The sequence below is a fragment of the Phacochoerus africanus genome, chromosome 5 (genome assembly GCF_016906955.1).
Source record: "Phacochoerus africanus isolate WHEZ1 chromosome 5, ROS_Pafr_v1, whole genome shotgun sequence".
Classification (NCBI taxonomy): domain Eukaryota; kingdom Metazoa; phylum Chordata; class Mammalia; order Artiodactyla; family Suidae; genus Phacochoerus; species Phacochoerus africanus.
This window is the reverse complement of record NC_062548.1, coordinates 78,191,571-78,204,687: the sequence shown is the minus strand read 5'-3', so window position 1 is coordinate 78,204,687 and position 13,117 is coordinate 78,191,571. Positions and strand designations below refer to the sequence as shown.

General features: G+C 40.2%; 2 protein-coding genes across 7 annotated transcripts in view; one reads left to right on the top strand and one right to left on the bottom strand.

The window, feature by feature from the left end:
• Positions 1–2,479: 2,479 nt before the first annotated feature.
• FBXO48 (F-box protein 48) lies at positions 2,480–8,525 on the bottom strand. Of its 4 annotated transcripts, none has more exons than XM_047781897.1 (4): positions 8,070–8,525; positions 7,563–7,708; positions 3,632–3,961; positions 2,480–3,197 (listed from the first exon to the last, which is right to left on the bottom strand). In XM_047781897.1, exons 3-4 carry the CDS (start codon positions 3,923–3,925, stop codon positions 3,036–3,038), a joined length of 456 nt encoding a protein of 151 aa, XP_047637853.1. In that variant the 5' UTR covers positions 3,926–3,961; positions 7,563–7,708; positions 8,070–8,525; the 3' UTR covers positions 2,480–3,035. The 4 variants fall into 4 exon arrangements, with proteins under 4 accessions (XP_047637853.1, XP_047637855.1, XP_047637854.1 ...); XM_047781899.1 differs by having other exon boundaries at positions 8,094–8,525; XM_047781898.1 differs by having other exon boundaries at positions 8,416–8,525.
• A 186-nt stretch (positions 8,526–8,711) lies between these two features.
• The window catches only part of APLF (aprataxin and PNKP like factor), a 79,001-nt gene continuing 74,595 nt past the window's right edge, over positions 8,712–13,117 (top strand). Inside the window, exon 1 of one of the 3 annotated variants that reach the window (XR_007135107.1) lies at positions 8,712–9,043. Coding sequence is in view for 2 of the 3 variants with exons in the window: in XM_047781896.1 (XP_047637852.1) it covers positions 8,948–9,043 (96 nt within the window). In the remaining variant the exon portion in view is untranslated. The remainder of the gene's footprint in view (positions 9,044–13,117) is intronic. The other 2 variants (XM_047781896.1, XM_047781893.1) reach the window with 2 other exon arrangements.

Here is a 13,117-nt window from a genome sequence, read left to right as displayed (position 1 = left end):
TTGAGTTACCTATTCTCAGAAAGTTTTACATTCATGCAAAAGAAATAATGAGCACCTACTATGCATTACATACTTATAGGTCCCAGAAAGTGGGGTTGAACTAGCTAAGAACATTCTCTAATTTTCACTTCCCTCATGAATAAAATGGATATAAAGTAACAGATAGGCACAATGCTTGGGGCAGAGTAGGCATTCAGTAAATTATGGCTATTATAATTAATCAACTTTGTCTACTGTTGATCTAATTCTATCCATTTGATGGTTTTGGTCTTTCAACTCCACTTTAAATAAAAATGTGTGATCTTCCATCTTATGTATGATTCTTCCCAAGCCATTTCCTAGTGTCACTACTCATTTTTGCTAATATTGTTAGAATATTTGAAGTTTTGGAGAGATTATATAAAGTCAAAGCAAATATAAAATTAAAATGGTTGGGGTGTATTTTTCAAATTAGGGTTGAGTGTATGACTATTCTAAGGTCTAAAGTTTATATTCATATAGTTTTTATTGATGATTATATCCTAAGATTGGGCTATAACCTAGAAACAACTAAAGAAAGTTTTCCAAGAGTTCCCCTTGTGGCTCAGCAGAAATAAACCCGACTAATATTCACAAGGATGTAGGTTCGATCCCTGGCCCCGCTCAGTGGGTTAAGGATCTGCGGTGTAGGTTGCATACACGGCTTGGATCTGGTGTTGCTGTGGCTGTGGTGTAGGCCAGCAGCTGTAGCTCTGTGACACCTAGCCTGGGAACTTCCATATGCCGAACCTTCAGCGCTAACAAAAAAAAAAAAAAAAAAAAAAAAAAAGAAAGAAAGAAAGAAAGAAAGAAAAAAGAAAAGAAAAAATAAATTTTTTAAAATTAACCCCCCAAACTAGATCTTGAGCTGATCAAATATTAAAGAACATTGGAAATTCCTTAATCCTCTATCCCTAATAACCTTGCCTCTTCTTATAAACTGTGTATATGTAACATGGTATTTTATCTCCTTCCTTCCATTCTACTACACCCACACACATTCCCAGATGCTAATGGCTCAGTCTGATAAATGCACACGTCATTCTAAGCCCATGCCATAAAATATATCATTAAGTTCAAAAGCTCTCCTTTCAGTGTAGACTGTGAAAGCTTATAACTTGGATTTTGATTATTTTAATGGTATAGCACTAAACAGACAAAAAAACCTAAAGATTATTCATATAACAAAATAATCCTTAAAACTAAGTGGGGTGACACAATAATTAAAAAGAAGTAACACTTTTGGATTAAGGTATTTTCAAATGTTTATTCAAAAAATTGTAATATTTCTGCTTTCCTATTTTTCTCTTACAGCTTTTAAGAAAATAAGAATAATTCTTCCCATACCAGCATTATATTAAGCATTCCATTTATCTTATGGGTTGAACATTGCGTCTCAATACAATCTTGTCCATTAACCATATGGTAAATGGTTTTCATTATATATTCTGGGTAGGATTGAAATAAATAATATAGAAATAATTTAACAAGTCTTTATGGAATAGCTACTATATTCCAGGTTTGGGAACACAAAAAAATAAATAAATGGTCCCAGCCATAAAGAAGCTCACAGTCTAAAGGGGGAGACAGACAAATAAAACAGACATTTTAATGTAGTCTGACAGCTTTGAGAAGAGTATGTACAAAGAACTATGGGAAACTTAAGAAGGTCACTTAATCCAGCAGAAGTTAGGGACGGTTTTCAGGTCAGGATGGTAAGTCTTACAAAAGAATTTGCCAAGAAAAGAGTTACTCATGGGTGAGAGGAAGAACTATTCCTGAATAGTCCTAGAGACTGGACTGCCTGATTGTCAAGGCCCCTTCTAACTCCAAGAAGCTAGTAGGAGACAACCAATTGATCCAACAAGGGAATATATTTAGCATGGAGGCATCGTTCTTATATTTGCTGATCTATTCAATACTTATTTCCTGGACTCTTATTTTCATGTTACAGAGCCCACTGTAAGAAGAAAACCCAACACTAACTAAAAGGTTTTGTAGACACCATGGTGCTGATCAGAGCTTCAGAATAAACAATCTGGTATAGTGAATACTCTATCATCTACTCTTAAGAAAAAAGAGAACAAAAGTTAAAGATTCCTATAAAGCAATAAACCCAACCAAATCAAGTATATAGGTTTCTCTAAAATAATATTTTAAGTGTGGAGAAAACAAAAAGGAGCTCAAGTCCTCTACCTTGGTTATCTACAAGGAGTACACTAGAGGCGCTATAAGGCTGTCAGAAAGAAGGTAAGTTTTACCAAGAAAAATAGTGTGGAGGTTCTGAGGTCAGTTACATGTTTGGAAGCATTCCCTATATTTTCCACCTATGTTTTGGAAGCTTTCCATATATTTTCAGCCCCTGAATGCAATTCCAGGTTTGTAGGCCAGTAATGAGAATCTTAATTTCACAAGTTTTAGCTCTCCGGTCTGATTAATTTTAAACTAACCACACGTTAACCACATTTACAAAGGATTTTAATGCTTGACAATTCAATCTGATTCCACTGAAATAGAAAATTTAAAGTGACTGAAATATAAATTTGTTATACATTTAAACATATTGCTATTAATTTCACTTAGGGATCTTCTCTGACCCTAGATATGTCTGCTAAAGAATAAGTCTCTAAGTCAGTTTCTTCAAATGGTTTCCTGAATTTCTGAATAATCATGAAGCAGAAAATACCAATCAAACTCTTATCATTAAAGAACTGCAACAGACTAACACAAATACATGAAACAATACATTCTGAAATCACCCTATCAATATAGTATTTCTTATAATAAATAACAGCTCATGATTTTCCACATTACAGTAAAACCAGAAACATTTTAAAACTAAAGTGCACAATAAAAACAAAGTTCTATTTTTATAATATTTTATACTTAGTTTTCTTTGAAGTATTAAATAGTAAAAAGGCAAACAAAAAATGGACGGATAAAGATATATTTTTTATAACCTAAGAGTCATTTTCATTTTAAACTCTCAAAGTCAGGAGACCTGTGTGTGGTTTTTCTTATCTTTCAAGTTCTGCTTCTAGAATTTCTCCCCATGTGTCCGCATCCATTGGGTACATGATTTTTTCTGGTAGGCTAATGGGAGAACATATGTTGCTATATCTGCCACTTAGCCATTCATGTTTCACTTTACTCTTCTGGTAATTCCTCAGGAGTATTACCTGAAAGAGGTAAACCATCACTGTTAAGGAGTGGAGTAGGTGGCTGGTGAGTGAGTTTGTTTGAAAATAGAGAGGCTGAGAAGATTAAGTATTTACATTGAAATACACATATACAAATGAATATGTATATAACAGAGTGAGCTATAGAGTTTGCTGGGGGTTTGGTTAAGATGGAGTGAAATGGAAGTAGCCACTTTCTTGGTGGTTAACAGAGGTGAATGCCTAAATTTAGCATTTAAAAACTATAAAAGGATGGATGGGAGGTAGTGTGGTTTGCAAGAAAGAATAATAATTCGACTTTAATTCCCAATGCCAGCGCACTCTGAATGTGGTTCTCTATATGGACTCTTCCCTCCTCCAAGCAGAAGGCAGAGTGGGTTCCAACCTACTACCATGTTGTCAACAGCACTGCAGGCTGCAAAGATGAAACTTACCCTCCAGGGATAACCACTCTCTAGATCATCATCTATCTCTCTTTGGCACACAGCTCTCACAGTCAGGCAATGAGGTTTCCACAGGGAGTCGCTGTGTCTTATTGTTTGATTCCAGCTCTTGCAGGTCATAGAAGCCCTGCACAAACTCCGGATGTCCAGCTGACTGAAAATTTTAAAAGTAACTTCTGGAGGCAGCAGTTCAACAAAGTTATTTTGATTCTCTTTTTTTTCCTTCTCAGCATCCACTGAGCTCAATTCTCTTGAATGCTGGTTCCTCTGGGAGTTTTTCTTCATAGCTTGATATTTTAGTAAATGATCCTCATAAGTAACCTAAAAGGCAGAGGTTAAAAATACTCACTGTCTTTAGGGAACATTCCTGAACATAATCAAAGCCATTTATGACAAACCCACAGCAAATATAATACTCAATGGGGAAAAACTGAAAGCCTTCTCACTCAAATCTGGAACAAGACAGGGATGCCCACTCTCACCACTGCTCTTCAACATAGTTTTGGAAGTCCTAGCCACAGCAATTAGACAAACCAAAGAAATAAAAGGCATCCATATAGGAAGAAAAGAGATAAAACTGTCACTGTATGCAGATGACATGATACTATACATAGAAAACCCTAAGGACTCAACCCCAAAACTACGTGAACTGACAAATAAATTCAGCAAAGTAGCAGGATATAAAATTAGCATCCAGAAGTCAGTCACATTTCTGTATACCAGCAATGAAATATTAGAAAAAGAATACAAAAAGACAATACCTTTTAAAATTGCACCTCAAAAAATCAAATACCTTGGAATACACCTGACCAAGGAGGTAAAGGACTCATATGCCGAGAACCATAAAACTTTAATCAAAGAAATCAAAGAAGATGTAAAGAAATGGAAAGATATTCCATGTTCATGGATTGGAAAAATCAATATTGTAAAAATGGCCACACTACCTAAAGCAATCTACAGATTCAATGCAATCCCTATCAAATTACCCATGACATTTTTCACAGAACTAGAACAAACAATCCAAACATTTATATGGAACCACAAAAGACCCAGAATTGCCGAAGCAATCCTGAGAAACAAAATCCAAGCAGGAGGCATAACTTTCCCAGACTTCAAGAAATATTACAAAGCCACAGTCATCGAAACAGTGTAGCACTGGTATCAAAACAGACAGACAGACCAATGGAACAGAATAGAGAACCCAGAAATAAACCCAGACACCTATGGTCAATTAATCTTTGACAAGGGAGGCAAGAACATAAAATATGAAAAAGACAGTCTATTCAGCAAGCATTGCTGGGAAACCTGGACAGCTGCATGCAAAGCAATGAAATTAGAACACACCCTCACACCATGCACAAAAATAAACTCAAAATGGCTGAAAGACTTAAATATAAGACAGGACACCATCAAACTCTTAAAAGAGAACATAGGCAAAACACTCTCTGACATCAACACCATGAATATTTTCTCAGGTCAGTCTCCCAAAGCAATAGAAATAAGAGCAAAAATAAACCCATGGGATCTAATCAAACTGAAAAGCTTTTGCACAGTAAAGGAAACCCAAAAGAAAACAAAAAGACAACTTACAGAATGGGAGAAAATAGTTTCAAATGATGCAATGGACAAGAGCTTAATCTCTAGAATATATTAAACAACTTATACAACTCAACAGCAAAAAAGTCAATCGACCAATGGAAAAATGGGCAAAAGACCTGAATAGACTGTTCTCCAAGGAAGATATACAGACGGCCAGCAAACACATGAAAAAATGCTCAACATCGCTGATTATAAGAGAAATGCAAATCAAAACTACCATGAGATATCACCTCACACCAGTCAGAATGGCCATCATTAATAAATCCACAAATAACAAGTGCTGGAGGGGCTGTGGAGAAAAGGGAACCCTCCTGCACTGTTGGCGGGAATGTCAACTGGTACAGCCACTATGGAGAACAGTTTGGAGATACCTTAGAAATCTATACATAGAACTTCCATATGACCGCGCAATCCCACTCTTGGGCATCTATCCGGACAAAACTCTACTTAAAAGAGACACGTGCACCCGCATGTTCATTGCAGCACTATTCACAATAGCCAGGACATGGAAACAACCCAAATGTCCATCAACAGATGATTGGATTTGGAAGAAGTGGTATATATACACAATGGAATACTACTCAGCCATAAAAAAGAATGACATAATGCCATGCAGCAACATGGATGGAACTAGAGACTCTCATACTGAGTGAAATGAGTCAGAAAGACAAAGACAAATACCATATGATATCAGTTATAACTGGAATCTAATATCCAGCACAAATGAACATCTCCACAGAAAAGAAAATCATGGACTTGTATAATAGACTTGTGGCTGCAGGACGGGAGAGGGAGGGAGTGGGAGGGATTGGGAGCTTGGGGTTACCAGATACATCTTAGAATAGATTTACAAGGAGATCCTGCTGAGTAGCATTGAGAACTATGTCTAGATAATCATATTGCAAGAGAATAAAGGGTGGGGGAAAAATATATACATGTAAGAGTAACTTGATCCCCACGCTGTACAGTGGGAAAAAATTTTAAAAAAAATGATGCAAAAAAAAAAAAACCCCACAAAAATACTCACTGTCTTTAGATCCTGCTCTGAACCAGAGATTTTCTGGGTATGATTTAAAGAACTTTCACTTTACTGACTTGAGCTTCTCAATCTGTAAGATGGGGCCAATAATGCTTCTCATGTGTGCATTCTTGCAAGGATTCACTGGGTAATGTGTAAAACATCCAGCCCCTCATCTGAACTGTGCATGGGAGGCACCCACCATGTTACTTCTTTTCTTCTTTTAGATATTTTTGGTAAATGGGTTTATTTTTAAACATTTGTTTTTCTGCTCCTGAAGAGTATTATCTAAAATAGAGCTGGAGTTCCCATCCTGGTGCAGCGGAAACAAATCCGACTAGGAACCATGAGGTTGCGGGTCCGATCCCTGGCCTCACTCAGTGGGTTAAGGATCCAGTGTTGCTGTGAGTTGTGGTGTAGGTCAAAGATGAGGCTGGGTTCTGCGTTGCTGTGGCTGTGGTGGAGGGGAGGCCGGCAGCTGCTGCTCCGATTTGACTCCTAGCCTGAGATCCTCCATATGCCATGGGTGCAGCCCTAAAAAAAATTTAAAAAATAGAGAAGTGATTCTTCACAGTCAGTGTAATTTATTTTTAGTAGTAGAAATGACTACTATGAGAACACATTCCATCCCAAGTACTGATTGAAAATACTTTTGAAAAATGTGTATGATTCAATTCTATTAAACTCATGAATACTTGTTTGTGGGAATAAATGCCTTGCCATTAAGTTTTTCATCTACAATTTTTGACTTATTCATCAACCTGATGAACTTTCAGTAGTTTATATAAGAATTGCTTATGTACTTGTACCTAATGGGCAGGGTCTCACATTTGATGCAAATATACCTGAAATGGACAAGAGGCTGAGGTCGGGGTTACACTGACAAAAATCCCAAATATTCAATTAGTTATAAGAGCAGTGCTTTAGAAATGGCTTCCCCAAGCTACCCTACATGCATAGTTAATTATGAACTAAGACAACAGTCACTGAGGCCATCAAGCAACAATGACTAACAATTATAAACAATGTTACATTTATTAAGCAACTATAAACAATAGCAGATGACTAAAGATGTAAAGTCCAGTTTCAGCTAGTTTAAGGTGCATAGTGATGGCTTCTGAAATCAGTTGAAAGCATGGAGCTATTTTTGCATATAAAGACAGTTCATATTTATTTAAAATCAGTTTATTCCACTTTGCACTTCCTCCTATTAATGAGGGGTGGTAGCCAGGAGTGGTTTCAGATACAGCTAAATACTTCTAGCTGAACTAAGGACAAATTCCCCTTTCTAGATGTGCGACTCACCTATTTGTTTCTGGACTTGCCAGGCCCACAGATGCTCCCATTCATTTGGCTGTTCATCATCCCAACTAGTTACAATGGTTAGAATTTCAGTGTTCGAGTTCAAGAGAGGACTTCCTCTTCAGAGTTTGGGGAAGTAAGAAAGCAAGCTGGTAAAAACAAGTTCATGAGTTAAGTTTTTGCCACAACACCCTCCTGCTCCGTAGCAATACAAACCGAAACCAAACTACCCTATTCTTGAAAAGAATCTCATATTAGGAGAAAGTTCCTGTGCACTAAAACGCACATTTGCTACTTCTCCCAGGAGCTCACTGGGGATAAAATGCGTTCTCCCGTTACAGTTATTCCACAGGAGGCAGACGAACGTTTTTGAATTTAACAGACAGGGGTGCCTTGCTGAGGTTCCTAAAATCCCACTAGGTATTTTCCTTCCTCCAAGTCCAGCTTTGGCTGAATACCCAGAAAACTATCTTCTTCTGCCCCTTTATGAACCAAATCGTGCTGAATTACCTTTCTAGTTAGATGAGAGCTCACCCTCTTTCAGGTGTCACACGGACGGAGAGATCGCAAGGCCGCGCAGACACCCGGCTCTCGGCAGCCCTCACCCGAGGCGGACCCCGCAGGTCGGAAGGAATGACCCCACGTCCCATCTGAGCCACCCTACTGGCGTGCCCCGTGCAGATTGCTGATGCCATAGTCCACAGATCAAGGGGCAATGACAAGTAAACAACAATAACAACCGTCAGCACGAACTGTCACTGCCGCTCAGGCGGAACGAGCGTAGACTCTTCGAACACCGGGTCCTCGCCCCCTAGCACGCCCACCCGGCGTCAGCCGGAAGGAAAGACTCTCCTACCTACAGGGTCGCAGCGAACTCTCCTTCAGCGATTTAAATCCTCCAGAATTCGAATCCTTCTCCATGGTCTCTCAGGTCCCGCCCACTCTAGCCCCGCCTCGCTGACTCGGATTTCGCACAGGCTCAGAAAGGCGAGCGCATTGACTCTTGGTATTGGTAGTTTTCTCGGGGCCTCTCAGCTCGGCAAGCGAGGAGAAGGGAGGCGTCACGGACTACAAGGTCCGGTGTCCTTCGAGCGGGGTGGGCGGTGAGAAGGATGGGGTTGGGGGGGTTGACCGGGGGTTTTAAACAATAGTTTGGAGGCTGTGTGAAAGGGGAATCCCCGAGTGCGTCACTGGCTGGAAGGAGGGCCGGGACTCTGTACCCCGCGCCGAGGCCCCTGTTCCGCGCGGCCTGGACACACCCGGGCGCAGTTTTCGCTCCCCCTCCCCCTGTGTTTTCGCGGGACCTGCGTAGGCCCCGCGCGTGTCCATGGAAGGCGGAAACGGCTGGGGGGACCCTCTCCTTGCAAAGGGGTCTAATCCTCGCCGCCATGTCCGGAGGCTTCGAGCTGCAGCCGCAGGACGGCGGCCCCCGTGTGGCCCTGGCGCCCGGGGAGACGGTGATAGGCCGCGGGCCGCTGTTGGGAGTAAGTGTGGCGGGGGCTTTGCTGGTCGGGACGGCCGCGAGGTCCTGGCCGGCTCCCGAGGCCCCGCTCCCGGGCCTTCCCCGATTTGCTAGCACTCCCGCCAGGCCTGTTTGGATTTTAGAAGTTTGGGGGCAGCACTTTTTCAGTCAGCTCGAACCAACTTTCAGACTTTTCCTTCTGTTGCCTTTAAAAGCACTGACTTGGGGTATCATCGTTGTCCTCTTACCCGGGGGTCTGCAAACTGGCCCTGGCTCCAAATCCAGCTTGTTTTTTTGGTATGAGGGCATATACTGAGAATGGTTCTCAAATTTTCAAATGTAAAGTGTAAACAACCTGAATTAGTCTTTCGGGGAGAATAATTGCTCTAAGAGTTGAGAATATTGCCTCTTGGCTTGGTAGGCCACAGTATTTGCAGTAGTATCTGATCCTTTACGGGAAAAGTTTGCCAACCTCTGATCTTAGCTGTTCTAGAATAATTTCTTTTAAACTTTTGGCCCCTTTGCCAAACTTTTATTGTATAGTCTTTTTCAGTAATATCGATGGCCCACCGTTCTGTGTATGTAGTGTTCCAGGCATTGATCTAAGAACTTCACTTGTATCAACTTTAATCTTTTCTAAACCCTTTGAGTTAGGTACTCTTATTATCTTAATTGTTCAAATAAGAAAGTTGAGCTATAGATTGGTTATTTAAAGGGCACACTTAAGCTTTTGGACACCGAGTGCCGATAGGCTATGTATTCTTCCTCTGGGATGTTTAAGAGTTTGAAAACTTGCCAGTTACATTGCGGAATTTTGTAAATCTCTCCCTCAATACGTATATATTTTCTTAACATTCAGCATGTCTGGTTTAGTGCCCACTTTGTGCCGCACACTGTGCAGACCCTAGTGCCCTGCGGCGCACAGAGACGAATAAGCGAGGCATCCTTGCCTCTAGTTTTCTTTTGAACTGTTCAGACCGATCTGTGTCAGTGAGCTAATACCAGGGAGTGAGGAATATGGACTGTTAACCCTGGTTAACCTCCAGTGTCTAAATGGAACCATTGGTATTGGCCTTAGGACCCTTCTCCGAGCAGGAAAGGGAGTGGTGGTTCCAGGTGGTGACGGGAAAGTCAGTTCTAAAGGGGTGTGAGTGTATGTGTGTGTGTGTGTGTGTGTATGTAGTAAGGTTATTAAGAAAGTTCAAGTTCATTTGCTTTTTTTTCTGGACAGGTATTTAAATGTTTAAATAATATTGTTACTTTTCTCCATAGGTCATTAACCTGTACAAATCTTTGAAGGAACTGCATAGTTAAGTTTCCTCCCTCCCTCCCTCCTTTCTTCTTTTCCTCTATCTCTACCCCTATTTCTCTTTCTCTCTCTCTCAATTAGAAATTTAACAGAGTAAGATACCCAGCTTCACCTGGGTATCCTATGTCTAGTGACTAATGAGGTTTGATTTCCTTAACAAATTGTATTGCTTGCAAGAGTGCTGTGGATCTGCTTAAATGATATGAATTTTAGACCTCTTATTTTATAAAGCTGGCAGCAGGTCACGGACCCCTTCGTTATTTGTAGCTTGATCTTTGTGTAATAGGCTTGCTAATGTGAGATAAGCCTATTTGGTTTCTGCTTTTAAAAGTGCTAAGGAATAGAAAGTCAATTTTCTGGTCAGGACTTTGCATTTTCTTTTTGAATGGTTATTCAGTGATGAGATTCCATTGCCAAGTTTGGGGGGTGTTAGAAGTGGTTATAAATGATACTAGATGCTTTGAAGGAAAACTTTGAAAAACAAATCACCTTGTGGTTTTAAGATTTTAGTGCTGACAGACAGGTGTTTCTTCTCTACAGTGGTTTAAATTCCACATGAGGGTTGTTGTTTCAGATGGCAATTTCATTGAGTTTTGTTTGTTTGTAGTGTAAGAGAGCAAAGGCTTATTTCTAAGTAAAAAAACTCAGGAAGGTCATTGTTAATTCATATCCATATGAATGGTTAATAATAATAAGGATGGTTTTGAATTCTCTTAAATTAGCTAGCCATGTCTTTTGGAGGCAAGTTTCACAAACCTTCATGGCCGCACAAGCATAATGGTTTCTAATTCCAATGTGTAAAACAATTTGACTGTGAGAATGTCTTCATGTTTTTAAAGTGTCAGAAAAACTCGTATAAAGAATACAAGGGAATTCCCGTCATGGCTCAGCGGTTAATGAACCTGACTAGGATGCAGGTTTGATCCCTGGCCTTGCTCAGTGGGTTAAGGATCTGGTGTTGCCATGAGCTGTGGTTTAGGTCGGAGACGTGGCTTAAATCTGGCGTTGCTGCAGCTGTGGCGTAGGATGGCAGCTGTAGCTCAGATTTGACCCCTAGCCTGGGAACTTCCATATGCTGCAAGTGCAGCCCTAGAAAGCAAAAAAAAAAAAAAAAAAAAAAGAATACTTGTAGGTAACAGAGCATAGTGAAGTTTCATTTTCTCATGCCCTTTGCCTTAGTGTGAATCATCAGTGAAACCAAGGTCTTTGTTTATGAAGTTGTAATTCTGCTTCATGATCACCAATTAAAAGGTTTTACAGCAGGATGAATCTCCAGGGAACTATCTGGGTGAAACCAGCCAATCCCAAAGGTTACATATTATATGATTTTATTTACATAATATTCTTGAGAAATCAAAAGTATAAAAATGGTAACAGATTAGTGGTTGCTAGGGGTTATAGAAGAATTGAGGGGAGCAGGAGAGAGTTGCGTATGGCTGTAAAACAGCAGTGAGGGATTTGTTTTTTATCTTGACTGTATCGATACTATACTATAATTTTGCAAGATGTTACTGCTGGAGGAACAGTAAGTAGTACAAGAGATCTTTGGTAATATATTTTTAAACCATGAATCTACAACTATCTTAAGTTAAAAAAATTGGTTTAGGGAGTTCCCATTGTGGCTCCTGACATAGTGTCTGTGAGAATGCAGGTTCGATCCCTGGCCTCTCTCAGTGGGTTAAGGATCCAGTTTAACTTTTACAAACACTGCTTTTACAGTATGTACTGGCCTGCCTTCTTTTCTCTTTCCTTCTTTTAAATAGGCTTTATTTTATTAGGTTCACAGCATAATTGAGAAGAAAATACAGAGTTCCGGAGTTCCCATCGTGGTGCAGGGGAAATGAATCCTACTAGGACCGGGAGGTTGTGGATTCGATCCCTGGCCTCGCTCAGTGGGTTAAGGATCCAGCGTTGTGAGCTGTGGTGTAGGTCGAAGACGCCGCTCGATGTGGCGTTGCTGTGGCTGTGGTGTAGGCTGGCGGCTGTAGCTCTGATTAGACCCCTAGCCTGGGAACCTCCATATGCCGCAAGTGCTGCCCTAAAAAGAAAAGAAAAAAAAAAAAAAGAAAGAAAAGAAAAAAGAAAATACAGAGTTCCCGTGTACCCTCTGCCCCAACACACACACAATCTCCCCCTCTATCAACATCTCCTGTCACAGTGGTATATTCGATAAGCCTGTATTGACATGTCAGTATCCCTCACAGCCCATAATTGACTTGAGGATTCACTCTTGGTGTACATTCTGTGGGTATTGACAAATATGTGATGACATGTATCCAGCTTTGTAGGATTACAGAAGTTTCACTGCCCTAACAGTCCTGTGTTCTGTCTGTTCATCCTTCCTCCCAGCCCCTAGCAACTATTGAACTTTTTCCACCTCCATAGTTTTACCTTTTCCAGAATATCATAGAGTTGGAATCATGTAATACATGTATGTAGACTTTTCATTTGGCTTCTTTCATTTAGCAGTATGTCTTTACGGTTCCTCAGTGTCTTTTCATGGCTTTTGAGTGATGAGTAATATTCCGTAGTCTAGATGGTCCATTGTTTATCCATTTGCCTACTGAAGGATATCTAGGTTACTTCCACATTTTGGCAGTTACAAGTAAAGCTGTTATAAACATCCATGCGCAGGTTTCTGCGTGAACGTATGTTTTCAGTTCTTTTGAGTAAATAATGAGTAGTTGCTGGATAGTATGGTGAGAGTATGTTTAGTGTTGTAAGAAAATGCCAAACTTGTCTGCCAAAGAGGCTGTACCATTTTTCACTCCCTGCATCAATGGATGA

Bases quoted from the DNA above. Each gene is read 5' to 3' on its own strand.
- FBXO48 (XM_047781897.1), bottom strand. From the start codon at position 3,925: ATGAAGAAAAACTCCCAGAGGAACCAGCATTCAAGAGAATTGAGCTCA. The intron at 3,198-3,631 runs GTAAGTTTCATC...TACCTCTTTCAG, and splicing joins AGAGTGGTTATCCCTGGAGG to GTAATACTCCTGAGGAATTA.